Source organism: Nesoenas mayeri (assembly GCF_963082525.1).
Source record: "Nesoenas mayeri genome assembly, chromosome: Z".
Classification (NCBI taxonomy): domain Eukaryota; kingdom Metazoa; phylum Chordata; class Aves; order Columbiformes; family Columbidae; genus Nesoenas; species Nesoenas mayeri.
The window spans coordinates 57,184,822-57,207,530 of NC_137542.1; the positions used below are offsets into that span (position 1 = coordinate 57,184,822).

General features: G+C 37.8%; 1 protein-coding gene across 1 annotated transcript in view; it reads right to left on the reverse strand.

Moving 5' to 3' along the window:
* Positions 1-351: 351 nt before the first annotated feature.
* The window catches only part of WDR70 (WD repeat domain 70), a 127,152-nt gene continuing 104,794 nt past the window's right edge, over positions 352-22,709 (reverse strand). Inside the window, exons 14-18 of the mRNA XM_080362484.1 lie at positions 16,790-16,890; positions 15,344-15,423; positions 9,955-10,071; positions 9,407-9,569; positions 352-2,044 (exon numbers count right to left, since the gene is read on the reverse strand). Coding sequence (XP_080218610.1) covers positions 1,960-2,044; positions 9,407-9,569; positions 9,955-10,071; positions 15,344-15,423; positions 16,790-16,890 — 546 coding nt within the window. The 3' untranslated portion in view covers positions 352-1,959. The remainder of the gene's footprint in view (positions 2,045-9,406; positions 9,570-9,954; positions 10,072-15,343; positions 15,424-16,789; positions 16,891-22,709) is intronic.

Here is a 22,709-nt window from a genome sequence, read left to right on the forward strand (position 1 = left end):
AACTTTTGCAGGGTTCACTTATGAATTAGTTTTTCTACGAATCAGGAACCAAGATCTAGCTGATATGAATAACTAACACAAAAGGAGCAGCTTCCTTCAAGCTCAGAGCTCTGCCTTTCCCTGCAGCTCTGCTCCCTAAGCCATGCTGCCTCAGTGAACAATTAACAACAGAAATGATAAAGTATTACTATTCAGACTGCATTATTGGGATTAAAAAAAAAAAAAAGACAAAACAAAAAGTAGCTTTAAAAGAAACGATGCCATTTAATCTTTATTTGCTGAGAGGGACATTGCATAGTGAGGTCTTTTGCAGATCTTAACAACCACTACTGTTCATCTGGTACCTCCTCTTCTCCTCCACTTACTGTCCACCTAGGTGTTAAGTTCTTCACTACAGCTGCAATTGTAAATTAAGCATTGATTTGCTATTCTACATAAGTACGTACTAAAAAATTTTTACAAGGGACAAAGACGAGTTGTGGTTTGTGTAGTGAGGTTTCACTCTTATCAAAAGACTATACTGAGTGAAAGCATTGGAAATATTTTGTCATGGGAATGTTTTGCCAATGCTCATTATACCCTTTTGAAGTGAGGCTTACTTTTCCCTAAAGTATAAAAATGATAATTAAAAAAGAAAGATAAGCTTGGAAAGGAAAATCATAGAATGAAATAGCAATGCAGAGCAATGCTCAAAAAATATATCTAAGCTCTGCTGACTATCAGGAACACACACTTGAGGTTAGGAAGGTGATTAAGTGCTTTGCTAAATATAGCCTTAATATATGCCTTCAGAATCTGTTAATAATTAAGCAAGCTTGATTGTTTATTAAGTCGATTACTCTCTACTCTTACTGGAAATGCAGTGTGCTTGCTACACTGTATATTATTATAATCACAATACTTAGCATATTGTGTATTATAATAATCACAATATAAATGACTAAAACTAACATAGCTTCCTTTCTCCTTCTCTAAAGGACATTAGTTTTAAATCTGTCCTTCGCTTTATGACATTCAGAATTGCAATTTTGTGTTAAACAATTAAAACTTTCAATAATTAAGAAACCACTTTATAAAGGATAGTATCAGTCTTCAGAGAGTGTGAGGCAGGATATACATAATTGAGGCATACACAAAAGTCAAGAGATAGAAAGGCCTGGTAATAAATACATAGCTCTGCTCTATCCTAACACTTATCAATACAAAGTAAGAGGGATAGGAAGCCTGAACAAAATTCTGCATCAAGTAGGTAATAAATACATTCTTTTTCTTAAAACAAAATATATAATTGTCCATTCCAGTTTCACATTGTTGCAAAATAAAAGCTGTATAAAATACTACTTTGAGATAATACACATACTTAAAACAGCATCATCCAAATAAAGATAGACACTAGAAAATATGTTTTCTAAAATTTACACAGAAGTGTGAATTAAACCAGAACTTGTGTGAACACACTAATGAACTAAACTGGATTATTCTCATCAATTAATCTAAGTGTAAACTTTGTTACACTTGTAACGAAGGGGGTAATTTGTTAGATCTTAACTAGAAAAAATAAAAAGGAGGCTGAGAAACAATTATTTTATTTATACACTTGAAATGATTGAACACTGTCATGACACAGCATTTATAAAGCTAGCAGAAATTAAAAAAAAACATTTGGCAAAACAATGAATTCACTACATTTCTGTTTATAGAGACATTTTTCACTTAAATCACAAAACTAAAAAACTGACATAGAGAGGAGTTCTTTGCACAATAAAATTAATTCCTTATTACAAAATTCAGATGTGGGATTAAAATCCATTGTAATACAACAATCCTTTTTTACAATGTAGCAAGTTTTATAAACTGAAGTAATTTCTGCTTTCAAATTTTGATTCACTACCCAAAATTAAGAAATAAATGCTGCACTTTGTTTCAAATGCTCTAAAACTATTCTTTAAACCAATTTTTTCAAATTTTACGTTTTTTCCACTCTGGCTTGTCTGTTTCATCATCTTCTGGTTCCACTTCGGCAAAAACTGTTTTTGGCTGTGTTCTAGAAAACATTAAAAAATATGAAAATAATGATCAGTCTATAATTCTTTATCAGAAACTATATTAGACATGCACTAGACATAAATGACATCCTTTCCATACTTAAAAAGAGAGCATCCTTGACTTGCCCATTTTTCATTTTCAGCATAAACCTTTGAGCTACCCTTTTAAGAACTGAAGAAACTTGCAGCTCTCAGGCAAGGAACAAACATAACAAACACACATCTTTTGCAAGTATTATTTCCTTATCAGCTCACAATCGCTATCTGTGTATTCCATGAATAAAATTAAAATACAAGAACAAATTAATTTAATACAATGCTAGAATGCTAGCCACAGATCTTCTTATTCCATCAATTTAAAAAAAGAAACCTCCATTTTGAAACACCATAGTATACAGCAGCCAGCAAGTGAAAACAGAACAGCTAAGCCAGACTTCATATGAGAACACAGTGTATCCTACAGTCAAGCTTGACGGTATCTATTTCTTCACTGTTTACTTGTACTTTAAATAACACTTAAACTTTATAAAAATAATTATTGATTACTTTTTAAACGAACACAGTATCAAGCAGCATTTCAATAAACTGTTTGGACATTGAGTTCCCCTGTTTTACACTTTAATCACCGCACAGTCTCCTTTTCCAACCTAATTCTCAGCACAATAACTGCGGACCAGGAACTTCTAGATTTCTGATGCTAGTTGTGCTCTACTTCTCATTACAACAGACATGACAAAGTATAAAATGCAGCCAAGGCAGTCATAATCTCATTTATATATTAACTAATGTTTTTACAGTGGTCTAAGGATGTGAAGCACTATTATTGTAACAATTGTTATTTGGCAGACTCTACCAAATGTATAAACCTTAACAAAATTGTGTCTGCCTTACTTAACACAATAGGCATAGTTTCATTTTGCCATTGACTTCAAAGAGTAATAGCAAGCCACCAGCCAGTACAGTCCAGGATTCCCCGTTTGTTAAATACGTGGCACAAAATAGATTTAAAGTCACCAAATCTAGTCAAAGACAACTTCCTGTCTATACAGGATCTTTCTATCAGCTTGCCTTCTCTCCCATTCTCCAGACTTGCCATGGAGGTAAGGAGCATACTAAGATGTCCCATAGATGGTCCTGCTGCAGGACTCTATTGAGACACGGTCCCTGGGTGCAGGTTTCATTACACCTAAGCAGACATTGTAGCCAGCTGAGGACCAAGACTACTCGAAGTTAGATGATACTCCATGGAAAGCAGAACTGAGATTAAAAAAAAAAAAAACAAACAACCCTCCAATTGAAAAAATAATTAGAAAATAGTTACATAAACTCTATTTAACCAATAACTGAAGAAGGATTAAAAAAAAAAAAAAAATCAACATTAGATTCAAAACAGAAACCAGTGATGAACACTTTATTGCTCGAAATACTGGACTTCGTTAGCTGTTGAAGATATGGAACATATGGAACCTTCTTCTCTTTTTTCAAAACACAGTGATGGAAGTTTATTTAGCCCATTTTAACCTGCCTTTTATTAGAATAGACAAAAAGTATCTAAATGGCATTTGGATCCCATCAGGTCAGTATGGAGACACTTCTTAGTAAAGCACAACAAATTAACCATTAATCTATAATTTCTGAGTGCAAAGCCTGCAACTGCCATAATTTTGGTTAGAAACTTCCAACTAAGAAGAATGACTTAATTTGTGAAGCAGCAGTAGAATCTACATATTTTCTAGGAGAGGAGTGGCACGGAGAAACTTCAGATAATGCAAGTATACTAGGGAGCCCAATGAGGCCAGGTGTAGGATGGGGGGGGTTAAAAAAAAAAAAAAAGAAAAAACATCTGTATCATAATCTAGCAGTGACCAGCTAAAAGAAAAATACAGAGAGGAAATCAAGTCTGCTTGCTATCTAGTTTCTTAAAATAAGCACGAAATGGCTGTAGCCTCAGCTCAGCTGAAATGTAAACTGTTCCACCTCCACAAGCGGTAACTGGGGCACCTAGGGTGATTCATATGCCTGACCATTTTAAAGACATAAGCATAGAAAACACTGGTTTTTTTATAGCATTATCAGCAGTGATCATTTAATTTAAACAGAAATTGTTCTGCCTAGTAACTGCACTAGAGATTGGTAATGCAGTAGGAGTTTGCCGCATTATTAATATTTAAATAAAAATTATCAAAACAGGTTTACTACTTCAAAATATTTTTATTTCTGAGGGCTACATAATGCATGTGTAAAGATAAGTTCTTTTTCCACATCAACTTTCTCGCTTTTATTAATCCTTGAACTTGGAGTGTGCTTCAGTTTGTTATGGATTTGCTTGCCAGATCGTATGGGAAATTGCCATGGAGGGCAATGGAGCCCAGATGAGCTGGTTGATCTTTCAGGACAACCCCTTCAAAATACATTCCATCCTATGTGCAGAAAGTGAAGTCTAGCAGAAGGCTAGTATGGATGCGCAGGTATCCCATGACTGAGCTAAACCCCAAAAAGCAAGAACACAGACAGAGGAAGCAGGGACAAACTTGGCCAAGAGGAACAGAGGCATTGCATCAACATTTAGGAACTGAGTTAGGAAAGCCAAAGCTCAGGTGGAGTTGAAACTGGAAAGAAATGTGAAAGGCAGTACTAAGGGCTTCTACAGCTACACTGATAGTCAATGCTACGGAAGATGTGCTCAATGGGGCAGGTAACCCACTAACACGTGGTATGGAAAAGGTCAAGATAGTCAGCTTTTTTGGGCTACATTTTCCTTGAGAAGGTCTGTCCTCAGCTCTCTGAGGACCCCTATACTAGCAGCAGAGTCTTTGGGAGGGAGTGAGGCATGACCAACAGAAGAGGAAGAAAGAGACAGGGAGTACACAGCATAGTGGAGATACAAAAATCTATGAGATGAGATGGGACGGATCCAATGGTACTGAGGGATCCGGCCAATGTCATTGCAAGGGCATTCTACCATCTTTGAGGGTTCATGGTGATTGGGGGAGGTTCTCGATGACTAGAAAAGGCAAACATCATCATCTTTATAATGGACACAAGGAGGATTTGGGGAACTACGGGATGGTCTACCTAATCTAAGTCCCTGGGAAGGCTATGGAACAAATCCCCATGGAAGGCATCTCAAGGCACATGAACGACAAGACGGTGACAGGAACAGCCAGCACGGGTTTAGCAAGGGCTTACTATTCCTGTCAACCAGACTCCTGGAACTGGTTGCCCACAGAGGTGTTGTGGAATCTTCATCCTTGAAGATATTCAAACTCACCTGGGCAAGTCCCTGAACAACCTGAATCTAATTGGATCTGAGCAACGTGATCTAAGTGAATACGTTTTAAGCAGGAAGTTGGACTAGATGACCTCCAGAAGTCCCTTTCTATCTAAATTATTCTACGATCCTGTGTTTCCACATGACTGTCAGCTGAAACCAGTGTCTCATATACTGACAAACGCATTCCTATTGTGGGTTACACTAACAGGCTGCAAACAAAAATGGGAAAACAAACTAACATGATTTATTCATAGTGCATGCTTCTCCTTATTTCAGTGGTTTTCAACATGTTCAGATATGTAGACTCCTAAAAAATTTGAAGGGGTCATGCAGACTGTTTTAGAGTCACAATAATCCCTCTGGTTATGTGTTGTTTTTCTTAGTTACCTTACAGTGATCCAATAAAAGTATCTCATTGACATCTGAGGTTCAGAGACTAGCAGCTACAAAAACACTGCTACAGCTAAACCAGCTGGGGATGACAATTGCATATCATAGCATGTGACTCAGGCTGCAGTAACTTTTGAAATTGTGTTTATATTGCACTGAAATAAAAATAAAAAGAAGACTTTCAAGCACGCTTGGAAACTAGAGTAATGTCAGAAAGGCTACTTGCAGACAGAAATGTTTTAAGCACCAGGCCCCTTTGTATTCCTTACCTCATCAGCTAGCCTGACTCTTCTCTGAATCTCAGGGGCTTCCCTCTCAAAATTACCCATTTCCAAAAAAAGATTTAGCTTAAATATTTCAACATGTGCCCATAAAACCACTGTTAGGAAACATTCTGTTCAGTCCTGCTTCTTCAGCTACAGGTACTTGAGCCAGTACACGACTGACACTTCATACAGCACAGCTACAGGCTGCTGCTTCAAGTCATTCCCTTTTGCCTGTGATAGCAGCAGTGACGAAGACAGCAAAATACGGGTAACATCACTGAACTGGAAGATATTTTCTAAGATATTTTCAGGTATATCATGTTGGGGAGGGAAATTTCACCCTCACCTTCCCTGCGGTACAGAAGAAAGCTACATCTGGGCCTGAGCAGGCCCTCAGCTACAATGTAGTAATTTCTGCTAGTCCTTCACAGAGACATCTGAAGTCATTATAGTATCTCTGTACAGCTGCGTTAAAACAAACAGCTCACAAAGAATGTAATTTTCAAACATTTACAACTGATGCCTCAAGTTCCTTTCCTGTAGTTCTTTACTTGAAATCTTCAATCTGTCCTTCCTTTCACTCCACTGGAATGGCTCTTGCCAAGGTCTCTAACAAACTTTTTCCTGAAAAATCTCAAGATCTTTTATTTATCCTCATCCTTTATGACTCTTCTGCTGTGTTGCTAACATATTTTTTGACACTTTATTCACATTGGGCTTCTGTGACATGTCATCTCTTGATTCAACATGTACTTCTTATCATCCCCAGTATCCTTTTCAGCAACATCTGTTTTTTCATGCATCCTTTTACCATTCATGCACTTCACCTTCCTTTTCTGGCTCAAATTTTAGAAGAAACAGAACAGCCAGGCTAATGATAACAAGGTTGAAAAAAATTTTAAGTAATAAAGAATGCAAATGACTATTTGTCTTGAAGAATAAATTAGGCACCTTTAACTCCAACACAAAGGAAATATTTTTACATGCAATGTATAAACTAAGAGCAAAAGTCATGTTGCAGGTATTTTTCATAAGAATTATTGACGTGAAAATACAATTTAAAAAGCATAAAATCAGTTGTCTGATTTAGAATGACCTAATCGGTATGAATCAGGACCAGCTGAACTCAAATCCAGTCATCACAATCAGAGTTATCAAAACATTCATCAACCAGAAAAAGTGTTCCTTCGCATTCTCAGTCTAAAATCATTTAATAACCATCACTGAAGAAAATTAAGTAACTATAGTTTCCTTAGACACCATCTTAAGAAGGAAAATGAAAATCTGTAAGTGAATAACCATCCATTAGATAACACAAAAACAAAAGCCTTGTTAAACAAATTGATAGTTTTATAATAAATTTACATGAAAATTAACTATAAGAAAAGTGAAAAACAGATAGTTGAGAAATAAGTAGTAAAAAGAATTAATACTGTTTAAAAAAGTAAAATATATGCGATGTATGTTTTTTTAGGTCTCAAGACAGTATGTAATTCTAAGTTTGTATCAGAATATCACCTTTCCTAACTCTATAGTATATCTTATGCTATAGGTAAAGCAGCCCATTTCCCTAGGTTTGTATACTGCCTGTATTAAGAATGCCTGATTTTAGCAGGGCCACTGAGGACACTCTTCCAACCCAGTATTATGTGATAATATCAATATCAATTACTTTTAATTTGCATACTTTATTAAATATGCATCCATAAGAACAGCTGTAAGATGCATTATATGCAGGGTAAACATACATGCCCTGTAACATCAGATACAGGATAAAATTAGCACAGCTTTCTGTATTATCTGCATGTGCAAACAACAGCTAACAAAACCTATGACTGCCACTAGTCTGCAGTTGTTAATATCGACCTCCGTTTCTGAAAATTAAGAACATAACACAATTTTAAAGAAAGTTTTTGCATTTCAGTGTCTTAGTCAATAAAACCAACAACAATTATATTATTATAATCATTATTATTATTAAAAATGCTCTTTGCATAGAGTACATATCAAAGTCAAGCTTTGGAAGCAAGGATAATGGCAGTTTCAGTGGCATGAGATTTATCAGCTGACAAAACCATCAAGGCAGCATGCTGTTGGCTGCAGCCCAATTCCCCCACATACATATCACCGTCTGGTGTGTAAGTTAATAGCAGTCTGGACTTGCATCCTCCTCGCTTCTCAGCCAGCTCTCTTCTTCCCCTGCAGCTACATCTTTAACAAGGAACTGTAATGAGATCTGCCCACCTGACACAGTAAGCCTTCTGTAATACAGCTATGTTTTAAAACTTTCATGTCTACTACATTGCAGGTGTCAGGGATGAAACGTAATATATAATCAATGAAGTTACTGAGCCAAAAATATACTGAGGTATCTATCTACCTGATGGACTGAGTGATTGTATTTACTTTGGAGAACAGATAGCTGCGTATCTGAAATAAAACCAGCTGCCTACACATTCAAAGTAAATTTCATCTCTAGCAAAGATGAACTCTTAAACAATTAAAAATCAATATTTAGCATATTAATTACAACATCTGTTACAGAATCAGGCTTTCAAACACTCCCTTTGCTAGCAAGGGTGACACTGTGTAATACACTGATTTGATGTACAAAATCAAATGCCATACTTATTAATTAGCAGTATCCCATGTATATATTTAGTATTTATTTTGGTATTATTGTGAGAGTATTTATTTAATGCTATTTAATTGTATTTATTATAAGAAAAAAATCTTTGGTAGAAAGCGTTCTAGAAACATAACACCACACTTACACATTCTATTTAAAATGAGTAAGTTACCATCTGCAGGATTACCGAGATTTTACTACCATAATCTTGATGAGGCTCTTTATTTAACAACAAATGAACATTTATTTCTTTACGTGGACTTTGTAGATTTTATTGTCAAAATTTTTAATACCAACAACAAGTTAATTCAGGCAGGTACTCAGGTCCTTATGTAGGAAAATTTCAAATAAAAATTTATGACTTTCAAGAAATTATCCAAAATATGCTGTCATAACATCAAGTAAATATTTTGAAGGTTTAACCTAAGTATCAGTCAGAACGAGAGGGTATATTGTTAAATTTATAATCTCAGTCTGTCAATGGGACAGTAGCTTATTAAAAAGTAAGTGTAATTTCAGACACTGGTTTGTAGAAGATTATAAATTCTCATCAGCTCAGAAAGCTTTAAAATAATTTCCTAGCTTTGACAGGTACATTTTTAAAACAGAAATGTCAAATTTCAACAATTTAACCTCCTAGAAACTCTTAATCTTCATAAAAGAGTATGGCATATTCTTGGTTTACATATTCATGGCAGCAGTCAAGAGAAAGCAAAGTATACCATTGAAAACGTGTTCTATTTTTACGAAAACTCCCACTGGCCTTGAGAAATATTACTTGTATTTTAAATTGTTTCCTTACTTAGCATATGCCGGAGCAACCCAGTATGGATTCTCCTCCGCTTCCTTTGCATGACGTAAAATTGCCTCTCGAGGGTTGCTGTCATCTGTCTTATCCAGTGCAATATTCTTGACTATATATGATGATAAGGTACCTCCATGAGTTCCAACACGCCCACCACGACCTGTAGCAAAAAAAAAAAAAAAGAAAAAAAAGAAAAAAAAAAATAGTATTTTAGAAAAAAGTGTTTAAAAATAAACACAGAAATGTCATATTCTAACTGTAACAGTGATCTGATACGAAGAAGTTATTTAATACTATAGAAAGAGGCTAATTCAGAGCTGCATTCGCATAAGTATTTTACTGATTATATAACAAAGTAAGGTATTGTGATTATTAATTTATTCCAGGTAACCACTCCAATCAAAGACCAGTGTTTTACAGTGCCCATACATATGTAGTTAGAGTCACCACCCAAAAAGTTTGAATGCAAATCTGAATGAGTGTAGAACTCAAGCATGACTGTTCCTTTGGCATACAACGGCCTCAAATTATTATGCCTGGGTTACCTGGTCCTGCTACTGGAGGTTCAGGTTTGTGAGACTTCATGGGGTCCAGCCTGTCCTTCTCCAGCTGTTTCCTGGTGCTTCGCTGTCGTGGTTCACGGAACATCGGAAGCGCATGGGCTGAAAGGTCACATTTAGGAGAAGAAATGTTAGAAATTCCATTTTAAATTCCATTTTAATTACAAAGACCGGAATGCTTCCTTGCAATGGAAAAGGTGGCAGAAACAGCCTCCCAGGTATCTGTATCCAATCAGTGGTCTACTGGGGTGTATTTTAGAGGGCTTCTTTCTGCTCAATTTTTCAAAGATGAAAGCTGCCAGATTTCCAGGGTTCCTTCAGGCAGAAGCCTTTCATCTCAAATACTGTTTGCACAGTTTATGCATATTTAATTTACTCCTCTGTCATTCAGCTCTCAACATTAGCATTGTGACAAACCAGTTGCTCTCTTCTGAACTTTTCATGTTTCTACAGCTCTCTAATACTCTAAAAGCACAACAAAACCCTAGATGCATTTTTGGATCTGAAACACAGACAGGCAGAATCCCCTTAATGATCCAAAACCATAATGTTTCTGCATATGAAGTCACAACCATATTATTTTTTAAATTATTAGATTAATCAAGGTTGGAAGAATACCCATAACTTAGATAATCTGGCCAAATCATCAAGATTTCAAAACCTCTGTTTCCTCATAAACCTGCTACAGTATCTTCAATCATTTTAACAGTTTTGGTCTGCTCAGTCAAGAGACACATTTGTTTTCAACAGAGAAACACCATGTTAAGGGACATTGTTTTCTGGTGGTGAGGTTTAGCTCTCACATTCACGTGCACTGATTGCTGCAGTTTCCCAAAATGTGGGAAATTGTGTTGGGGTCAAAAAGACACAACAAAGATAAAAAAAAATCAGACAAATCTTGAACTTACAGGCACCTACTCTATATTGAATAAAAAATAAACAGAAGGCAGAATCCAGGGACCTATCAGTTTGATTTTTCAGCTTGTTTCTGGAAACCTGCTCAATTTATTAGGCTGACTGAAGTCACAGCCAGGTGACACGGCAGTATATCTTTGGAAATAAATGTTTAGGTTTTATTTTTGCAGATTTCATCAAGTATGAAAGGCAATGAGAAATGCCTGGGACAATTGCTGGCAAGGATTAAGCTTCATCGGTCTGCATAGAGCATCTGAGGTGACTATTACACAGATCTAAGCTTTCGTCATTTGTGGAGTCAAGGTTGCCTAAGGGAAATCAAAACTTTGTATTCCCGTGTTTTAGAAGTAACATCTAATCCTTCAAACCAACATTCCTGCATTTTAAATATCCATTATAGGCAATTCTAAGATCAAAGAGCAGCCAGAAGTCTGAAGGAAAAAAAAAAAAAAGGAGAAGGAAAAAAAAGAGGAGAAGGAAAAAGGGCTTGGCTTGGTTCACTTCACAAAAGGACTTCTCAGACCTTCAGTTGTTTCCAGTTCTATCTGTAAGTTTCAAAGACAGACATCTAAGCTCTGAAAAGCTCCTGAAGTTTGCAGCAAATTTTAAAATTTGCAAAGCAAATCCTTACAACATTTTCTGCATTGCTTTATATGCAAGTATCTTAACCATGATAAACAGGCAGATGAAATATTTTGCAGGTAGCTGGGAGAAGTCTCCCAGTGACTAGGCTTGTTCTTATGGGGGACTTCAACCTACCAGATGTCTTCTGGAAACACAGCACAGAGAAAACAGTCTAGGAGGCTTCTGCAGCCCATGGAAGCAAAGCTTCCTAACACAGCTGGTTAGTGAGCCTAATAGGGAAGGAGCCCCACTGGATCTGTTGTTTGTAAACAGAGAAGGACTTACGGGCAACATGTCAGTTGGCGGTCACCTTGGGTATAGTGATCATGAAATTACTGAGTTTTCTATTCTTGAAGAAGTTAGAAGGGTGGTCAGCAGAACTGCTGCTTTGGACTTCCGAAGGACAGACTTTGATCTGTTTAGAAGGCTGGTTGGCAGAGTCTTGTGGGAGACAGTACTGAAGGACAAAGGAGTCCAAGACGGCTGGTCTCTCTTCAAGAAGGTAATCTTAGAGGCACAAGGAGCAGGCTGTCCCTGTGTGCTGAAAGGGGAGCTGGCCGGCCTGGAAGAAGGCCAGCCTGTCTGAATAGAGACCTGCGGCTGGAATTTAGGAATAAAAAAGAGAATCCATAACCTTTGGAAGGAGTGGCAGGCTACTCAAGAGGAATACAAGAATTCTGTGAAAATTAGAAGGGCCAAAGCCCAACTAGAGCTGAGCCTGGCCACTGCTGTGAAAGGCAACAAGAAATGTTTCTATAAATACATTAGCAGTAAGAGGAGAGATAAGGAGAATCTCCATCCCCTGATGGATGTGGGGGGAAACATAGTGACAGAAGATGAGGGAAAGTCTGAGGTACTAAATGCCTTTTTTGCCTCAGTCAGAACCGTTGTGCTACAGGTATCTAACCCCCTGAGTGAGAAGACAGGAATGAGGAGCAGAATAAAGCAATAAAAATCCAAAGGGGAATTGTCAGTGACCTGCTACACCACTTGGACACCCACAGGTCTGTGGAGTCAGATGGGATACACCCAAGGGTGCTGAGGAAGCTTGCAGAGGTGATCATTAAGCCACTTTCCATTATCTACCAGCAATCTTGGCTAACTGGGGACATCCCAGTTGACTGGAAGTTGGCTAACATGATACCCATCTACAGGAAGGGCTGGAAGGAGGATCCGGGCAACTACAGACCTGTCAATCTGACCTTGGTGCCGGGGAAGGTCATGGAGCAGATCATCCTGAGTGACATCAGACAGCACAGACAAGAAAACCATGCAATCTGGCCCAGTCAGCATGGGTTTATGAAAGGCAGCTCCTGTTTGACCAACCTGATCTCCTCCTGTGACAAGGTGACCCACCTAGTCACCATGAGGGAAAGGCTGTGGATGTTGTGTACTTAAGACTTCAGTAAAGCCTTTGACACTGTTTCCCACTGCTGGAGAAGCTGGCAGCTCATGGCCTGGATGGCCGTGCTCTTCGCTGGATAGCCTGGTCCAAAGAGTTGTGGTGAATGAAGTCAAAACCAGTTAGATGCCAGTCACGTGTTGTGTTCCCCAGGGCTCAGTATTGGGGCCAATTCTGTTTAATCTCTTTATCAACAATCTGGATGAGAGGATCGAGCCCACCCACAGTAAGTTTGAAGATGACACAAAATTGGGTAGAAGTGTTGATCTGCTGGAGAGTAGGAAGGTTCTACAGAGGGATCTGAACCAGCTGGATCATTTGGTTGAGGCCAATTGTATGAGGTTCAATAAAGCCAAGAGCCGGGTCCTGCACTTGGGTCACAACAACCCCAGGCAGCGCTATGGGCTTGGGGAAGAGTGGCTGGAAAGCTGCCTGGTGGAAAAGAATCTGGGGGTGTTGTCTGACAGCAGCTGAACATGAGCCAGCAGTGTGCCCAGGTAGCCAAAAATGGCCAACAGCATCCTGGCTTGTATCAGGAATAGTGTGACCAGCAGGACTAGTGAAGTGATTGTGCCACTGTACTTGGCGCTGGTGAGGCTGCACCTTGAATACTGTGCTCAGTTTTGGGCCCCTCATCATAAGAAGAACATTAAAGTACTAGAGAGTGCAGAGGAAGGTGAGGAGCCTGCAGCACAAGTCTGATGAGGAGCAGCTGAGGGAATTGGAGCTGTTCAGCCTGAAGAAAATGGGGCTGAGGGGAGACCTTATCACTGTCTACAACTACCTGAAAGGAGGTTGTAGCACGGAGGACATTGGTCTTTTCTCCCAAGTAGCAAGTGACAGGACAAGAGGAAATGGCCTCAAGTTGCACCAGGGGAGGTTCAAATTGAATATTAAGAAAAAATTCTTCACAGAAAGGGTTGTGAAGCATTGGAACAGACTGCCCAGGAAAATGGTGGAGTCACCATCCCTGGAGGTGTTTAAAAGGTGTTTAGATGAGGTTCTTAGGGACATGGTTTTGTGCTAGAGTTAGGTTATGGTTGGACTCAATGACCCTGAGGGTCTCTTCCAACCAAAATGATTCTATGATTCTATGATCCTTATTTTGTTTCAAAATCATGTGGAAGAAACAGCTGAACAGCTAAAACTCAGCCATAAAATCCTGAAACTTTGCATAACTGGGACCTAAATCTTTGAATGGCATTTATAAATGCCTTTGAATACACAAGTCCCATTGGATTTTTAAGCAGAAAGTTTTTTTAAAAATCACAAATGCTCTTTACAGCATAAACATGAATGACAATGCACACCAAGTATTTAGATAATAGACCACATGCTGATATAGTCAAGGCTGTAATAAAGATGGATTGAGAAGAACACCCAAATGAGATAAATAACCTTGATCTTTGCCAGCTGCTATCCCACCCATTGCTACCCGAAAACTGGAGCTGGACATCTGCATCAGTGACATAAGAAGGAGACAAGTGTGGCTGGAAAGTACCTGAGATGGGAATCCAGAACAAAAGTGCCTTGATATGGGCCCAGTTACCAAGACTGCCCAGACTTTCTTATTCTATTTTTTTTTTTTCTTATACTGCCAGAAATACCTTTAGCTATTTCTAAGTCCAAGACTACTGGAAAACAGAGTTGAGTCCAAACTCCATGGAACTGGAAGAGGATGAAGGAAGCAGGGTAGCACAACTGTGTGACTGTTCACATTTTAAAAGAAATACTACACGGGGCAATGCTAATGGAGAGGGCCAAAATCTTTCAGTCTATCCTCTCATCCTCTTGTAAAATTTACCCTTGGGAAAAGGCAGATCACTGAACATTTTATAGTAAAAGTGATAATTTCTTACGCATCAATGAGCCTTAATATGAACATAAGTTCTTACACAAGTATAACCTTCAGGCTAGATAGATATTTAAGCTATTTAAAACCCTATATAACTCTGGGCAAGTTCTAAATTTTGAAAAATCACTTGGAATGTGTTCAAGAACTATCTCTACTATCTCTGATTTTGCCACTGTTACTGTTCATGTTCCCAAGTGGCAAAACACTTCCTAAACCCACCTACACTCACCAATTTAGTTTTGGAAAACCGAAGATTTAGGCGAGCTCCAAAATTTTGGAGGGTTATTTTTGTTTTGGTTTGGTTTTGAGGCAGTAGTCCTTCCAGGCTTTCAGGTGCATCAATCTAGAAACCAATCATTATCAACAACTTTACAGAGCATACAGAATATATACCTTTCTGGCTGTACAAGGCTACAAGAAGTTCGTATAAAGCACTAACACCTTATATCAACGATTGATACTTATGAAGGACTACAACTTTCTGGATGGGAAAATATAAAGGTAAATGATCTGCAAAAAATTTTACACCTGTGAAAGAGCTAAGGATGCTGCTATAAAAATAAGTTTAAATTCCTTACGTGTTATAATGTAATCCTGTGTAAGAGTCTCTGCTTGTCTCTCTTTTCGTTTGGTTTTGACCACACATAATTTTGCTCCCCTAGGAGGAAACATACAGCAGTTCAGTTAGTTTGTTATATGTAACAGAAACCATTTTTTTCAAGACAGAGTACCAACAAAATTATATAGCACTTTAAATATTCATCAATGTGCGTATCTTCACCTGTTCATGCACATGTGAAGGAGTGTAGAGAGATTAGTGTTTCTGTTATAGAACAGTTTATATGACATGCAGAAGTAAGCATGGAAGATTCATTTCACACTTCATTTGTCCACAGTACTTGCAGCGGGCACATGGAAGGTGCTCCTCTCCAGCCAAGGGCAATGACTCGCTCCTAGTACTCTTCCTAAGCAGCAAACAGTTATCTAACCAGAGGTGTCTGTAACACCAAGGCAGGAAAGGCTGCATAAGCCTGGCTGCAGCAAGACTGGTTTAAACTGGTGGTACTTTCCTGTTTATGCTAAGTACCATGAAACAAACTGGGAACAAAACTGAGCTAGAGCTCTTGTGGTCTGTGCCTAGGAGGCTCAGGCTGCCTGCTGGAGCAGGGTCCAAACAATGATGACCAACTGTTTCGTTCTCCAAATTGACAAAGACCAGAAAAATAAAACTTATTTATGATAATCTTGTAAACCAGAGTTTATCTTCACATCCAGGTGTCCAGGTTACAGTCAGAATACAGATGCTGTGAACTGTAACACAGTATGTTTTTGGATGCCAGTGATGGTAAAAGCAAATTAATTGCAAAAGAAGTATTTATAGACTAGTTAAGTCCTCTTCTTTTCATTCCAGGCTGACAAGTCACCTTCTGATGAATCACAACCACCCTTCCATCAGATGTATAGACAAAACCCAGACATCACAGGTGGGGGTGGGGTAGAAGACTAGTAGAAAGATGGGAATGTGCTTCTTTGATTTGCCCCCTATCAATTTGGATCTTCCAGTATTACTTCACAGACACTGAAGTTTAAGTTAAAGCTTCCAAATAAGATTTTTACTTCAGAGGAAAAAAAAAAAAAACAACAACAAAAAAGAAAGACTAAATACAATAAACATCCTTTCAATAACACCACATCAGCAACCTCCAATAGGTCAGATGAAAGGCTGGTTATACTTACTGCAGACTGCATGCAACTGAAAAATGGAAGTATTTGTAAATTCAGATAGAACAGCTAGCATACTGCACCACGAAAAGCCCAGAGGAAAACACGCAGCTTTTCAGAAATAAACTGGGGGTTTGGCTGGTTGTTTTTTTTCTTTCTACTGTTACTAAATAAGTAAAACTCTGCAAAACAAATGTTACTAAACCAGTTTTTCTCATTTCTTAGTATAAACATAGAGTCACAGAAACTGGCTAAATTTGAGAAAAAAATAATGTTATTAATCATTAATCATGATTACGTACCTCTGGCTTTTGACAGGATCATAGTACACTTTGGCCAAACCATTTCCTGTACCAACCATAATCTGGTTCAGCTTGGGATGCCAAAGGCAACGCACAACACTCTGAAATAAAGCAACATATTGATAGTTAGTTGTTCATTCATCTAGATCTTAGAATTAATATTCATATTGACATATAGTGGATCAAAGTCACACTGTAGCAGGAATAAGCCTAAGCACATGAATGAATTTGTGAATGAATATGTGAATGAATATCAGTTCCACTCCAGAGCAGAATAGAATGTAAAAGCAGTGACAACACATGGATGTAGGCAGAGAAGGAAACACAAATTGGTGGCAATGTGACAACCAGCGGTTTCCACAGGCTGCCAGCTCCAGGGTGTTTGTGGACCTAATGTAAATGTAAAGCTAAGGCAGGATTTGAGGGAGAACAATGAAGTGCTTCAGATATAGCAACACAGGCCTTCATGACTTCTGCATTTTTATTTTTAATTATCAATTCTTCCATCCTGTTCTTTATCTTCTCTTCTCCTCACACAGTGATGACCTTTCACTAGCTGACTGCAGAAACAGAAGAGTAGCTGATTTTCACTCTTGGTTCTTCCTCCCCCACAACACCCAGAAGAACTTGCTATTTAAAGCCAATGTCTCACAGTCTTGTCACCCTTCTGGTCAGCAGAGAAACTAATTTTTAGACATTAGGAGTATTGTTCTTTTACAGACAAAATGTGGTTCTCCATGTGACTTTGGATTTCCACGTGATTACTGTGTTCAGCCTGATTCAGCAGGTCAGTACAGAAACTCTGTAGGACACAAGCTGCTGACGTGAGAGAGGCAAAGAAGTGGGCACAATCTGCCACAAAGGACAACACAACACAAAACCTGTATCTGCATCTGACTTACGGAGAGGAAAAAAAGTATGTCTTTTTGAGAGATTGTAACCCTTTAAAGAGTTTCAGAGAGACTTAAGAGGGGTCTGAACAGTATTTGTGTTACCTGTGTAATAAATGTATCCAGAGCTGGCAGGATGCATCGTCCTGTTAGTATTTAACTGAACAATGCTCATTTTTCTAGCCCGTTTTCCCTCCAAGCTTACTACTTCACCTTTCTCAAAAATCAGGAATGGGCTCTTCTCAAAGTAGATTAATAATTTAAAACATTCAACCAGTATCATACATCTATCTTTAAATTATCTATGTATATACTTCTTTTTTTACATAATACAGCACATGAAATTCACAAAATGGGAACCATTAATGTATTAACCAGAGCAATACAGCAAAGCTAAAATAATTAGGGGTGTAATATAGCTCTGTAACTTTGGAAGTGAGAACCACCTAATCTGGAAGAGAATGGTATGTATCAACTGTAGTGACTTCTGAATCACTTCCCATTTCACGTTCCATGCTATTTCTGGTTTGGTCCAGATCCCGTTTTTTTTGAATGTTAGGAGGCACACAGCATAAAAAATATCGAAAAATTTCTGAAGCCCATTCAGCCAGCATGAATCAGAACTTCATTTCACTACACCATGATGGATTATTCTCTTCTGAGCTGTTTTTCTGCTTTGTGTTCTTGTTTAAGAAGGAAAATTGAGTGAGATAAGTTTACATGAATCAACTGACCATTCCTTAAAAGGTTTCTCTGTAAAACATTCTCATTCTACACAGATATACATAGAGCACTACAACTTCCCATTTACCTACAGGTACAAATAAAACTGGCTTGCTTAATATGAGACAACTAAAGCACAACAATCTTTTTACAGGTAACTCCGAACTATAATGTAGAATTCTGATAATACATTAGATGCATGATCCCTGCCACAAGCAACAAAAATGACCAATACATGGTTGTATTAAGTTGTGTGAGTTAAATAAGAGATTCTTAGATATCGTTATGTAACGGTCAAAATGCTACGGTAACTCTAAAACACACAAAGCTATAACAAGTATTTGAAGGTCAAAGGTGGGTGGCCTTTTCTTTTATTAATATTTATTGCATGTGTTTAGCCAGCCTTTTAAAACTTTGTAGTTAATGTGGTTCTCCACTTTCTACTGTCAAGTAAACGTATTTTATAGCATGGTACTGGCTACCAGCCAACAAAAACACAGCCTGAGACAGTGTGGCCCAGCCCTGACGGGGATTGCTAAATTTCTAACTTGTAAAACATGGACAGCACACTTAAAACCACCACGGCACATGCTCCAGAGCGGACAAAAGACACTGCCATTAAATGCAGCCCTATAAATCTTCTGAAACCATGGAACATCCACAGAATACAATTTGTTAAAAACTAAACAAATACAAGCTCTGAACATAAAAGTAATTTTATTAATCCACTGGCATATAAACCTACTTTATAACAAATAATAAACACTACTTATGTAGATTTTTGGATTATTTTAGAAATGAGCAATGCTTTAAAAAAAGACCAAAACACTGAATTCCTTACCTAATTCCTAATAATTTTTACCAATCATATAATCCTAAAGAAGTAAAAATTCTAAACAGCTATACAACAAAGAGATCATTCTAGACTAGGTCTTAACATTGGGAGTGAGGGGGAAAAGGGAATATTTTAAATATAAAAATAATTAATTCTTAAAGAGCAATGAATCTAACTTCTGTACCCTTTACACTTAGAATAACGCAGGTAACCATTTTTATCATTGGAAATGCTAACCACAAAATTCCAGCTCAAAGAAGGTCCTACCTCCCAGCTCTCCAGAAAAGTAAGTGTGTTAATAGCAGGAAAAAAAGTGTTTTCCTGGCTTGCCCTACCTATGCACATAGGTAGATATCCATCTACTAATACTGAATTACAGAATTGTTGTGGTTGGAAGAGAGCTCTGAAGATGATCTAATTCAACACCCCCTGCTCCAAGCATCGTCAACTACTACAGGCAGCTCAGGTCACTGTCCTGTTTGATTCTGAATATTTCCAAGGGTGAAGATTCTACAGCTACTCTGGGTAACCTGTTTCATTGTATGACCAATCCCACCATTAATAATATTTTAAAAATAAGCAAAAAAACAAACAAAAAAAGCCTAAACACCCCTCCCCCCCAAACCAACCACCACCAACAAAAAACCCCCCACCAAAAATAAAAACCAAAACCCAATAAAACAAACAAACAAACAAATCTCAAACCATTTTCTTACATCTAAGTGGAATTTTTTGTAATTAGTTTTGTGCTTGTTGCCTCTTATCCTGCCACTGGCTACCACTGAGCTTTGCTTCATCTGCTTCACCCTCCTGCCCCCTTCAATATTTATATGTAAGATCGCCCATGAGTTTCCTCTTTGCCACGCTGAGCCACCCTATCTCTCTCAGCCCCTCGTTCTGTGCCAAGTACTCCAAGCCTTTAATCATCTCTGTAGACCTTTACTGGACTCACTCTAGTATGTTCGTCTCTCTCTTGTACTGGGAGCTTAGAACTGGACCCAGCACTACAGATGTGTCTCACCAGGACTGTGCAGAGAGGAACCATGTCCTTCCTAGACCTGCAGGCAATGCTCTTAGGCCTGATGCACTTTGGACTTCATGCTGCCAATTTCACAGAATCATAGAACGGTTAGGGTTGGAAGGGATTTCAGTTGCTTTGAGATGGAAAGGGGATTTGCCATTCCACGATCACATTTAAAGAATAACTTGTTTCATTTAAAGTTGTGCCTTGCAATGGAACCCAACACAAACAAGATAGTACTTCAGTTTTAACTGCCCGAGAAACAGGAGCTCAGGCTGGAGGCAATAACCTTGAGCAGTTAAGAGCAAACTGCAAGCTCTCACCCTACTTACCACGGTAGTTTCATTCTTTGTAAGAGAAGTAGAAGAGCAGGGAATTAAATTGCCTAACATTGCTTTATGGAAACCTAGCACAAAAGACTTGACTCACTGCAAATACTGCTTGTAAGGAAATCCTATGAATGGCAGCTTCAAGAGTCAGAAAATATGAACACCAGATCACAAACTTCAGTTAATTAATTGTAGATCAAAAAAATTCAACAAAGAAACACAAAAACATTTAACTTGTTTCTTATAATATTTAAAGCTGAAACAAATAAGGTAAATTCTGAAATTAAAAAAAAATCCACATAATATCTCAGCTTTGCAAACAGATAATAATGTCTATTATAACAAGAATGATAAAATGCAGGATGCAGCATCACATAAACATCTTCAACATTTGAAAAAATAATTTCTGTAATGGCTGATTGTTTTGGATAGCCTATCTTTGGAGCATGAAGACTTGGAAGCCTATCATAAAAATCCTGAAAACAATTTTATCCATAGAACTGATGTGGCCAGTTTTGTGACCCACAGATCTGAAAATACAGCACTTATAAAAGACAATTCCTCGCCATGATTTAAAAGTTGTTTGGTACTTTTGTTGTTGCAAAAGCATTAAGTTCTTCAAATGAAATAAAACTGAAAAAAGCCTTTGGCAATGTTTATTGCATATACAAGCACAGTAGCCTGCATTAGGAAATACTGGGAAAAGATTGTGAAAATATTTTCGTGAAGTCAAGCAGCAAAAATATTAAAAATGTTAACAGAAGGAGAAACACTCCACATTTACCTTCCTCACTGTCACTGTGGAAGAGATTACAACAGATTCATTATGTGTCATTGACAGTAGGCTTTCGTAATTATTTTCAGGTAACATATTGTCTTATAATACTGACTTAAACAGAAAGTCAATTAAAAACCCACCCACCTTGAAAGACACTTTTTTTTTTTTTCAATCTGGATGAAAAGATTTATCTTCTTAAACAATTGTGTAATAAAATAAGAACATAGTGGTGATTGTTTTTAAAACTACCTATACCTTTTTCTAAAGTTGCTATACTATTGTTTTAAATAAAAAATTTGTATTACTGATAAGTATTTTTTGCTTTACTTTTAAACTAAGCACTATATTCACTTCAGACTCTCAGTTCTTTTAAAATAAACTCCAGTTTTAGAAAATTTTACCTATAATAACTTAAAAGTTTAACAATAATATGTGGTAATCTTAAACCATAAAACTCATAAATACATAGAAAGGTGGCAGGCAAAAGTGATGATATCACTATTCCCTCGTGTGCTCTTCCACCTGCATTTCTTCTGAGACATGTGCAGTCCGAGCTCACGTGCAGTTCTGGGGTGGTTCATAAATAGTCTCACCCCTAACAGCCTGTTCTGACCCGAGTGTTTCCCTTTGTATCATATATGCAGATCTGTTGCTGCAGGTAAACACTAAACTTCACCAAATAATTTTTCTGTTGGGTTTTTCTTCATCTGCGTTAGCTCTCTAGGAAGCTACACACATGGCTTTGCTGCTGCTAAGCACGTAGCAGTGCTTTGACGGAATTTAACAGCAATGCCTCTCAATCAGAAACTGAAGCCTGAAACATAATTTTGCGTAACACAGAATGGGACATCTATTCTGACCTAGAAATATGTTTAACAGGCAAAGTGAAGAATAACTGAAGCAGATTTCTCAGCAAGCAAAAGCTAATTATCTGAACTGAAACTGTCCAGAGCACTTGAGTAACACCCCGATAGGAGTAAACAATGCAGAGAGGGCATTTTACAAGGTCAGCAAGAAAAGATTAAAATGATTTGTGGCACAGGAATGGAAAATTTACCCCTAAGATGAAACCATGAAGCTGGTAAGGTCATAAAACTACAGCCTGATGTCAAGGATTGAAAGAATTCTCCTGGATCTTTGCTTATAAAGAACGTTCAAGACTACAGCAGCGAAGACAAAATTCAGTTCCCTGGCCAGTGCTTCAGGGAAAAACACTCAGTTTTACTGCACAGATAGAATAGATCCAGGATGGGAAGAGCAGTCTCAGGGGGGTCAGTACAGGTTGGAGGCAGGAAGGCGAGGAAAGGTTAATAAATTCTAGTAAGAGGGACTATGAAGGGTTAG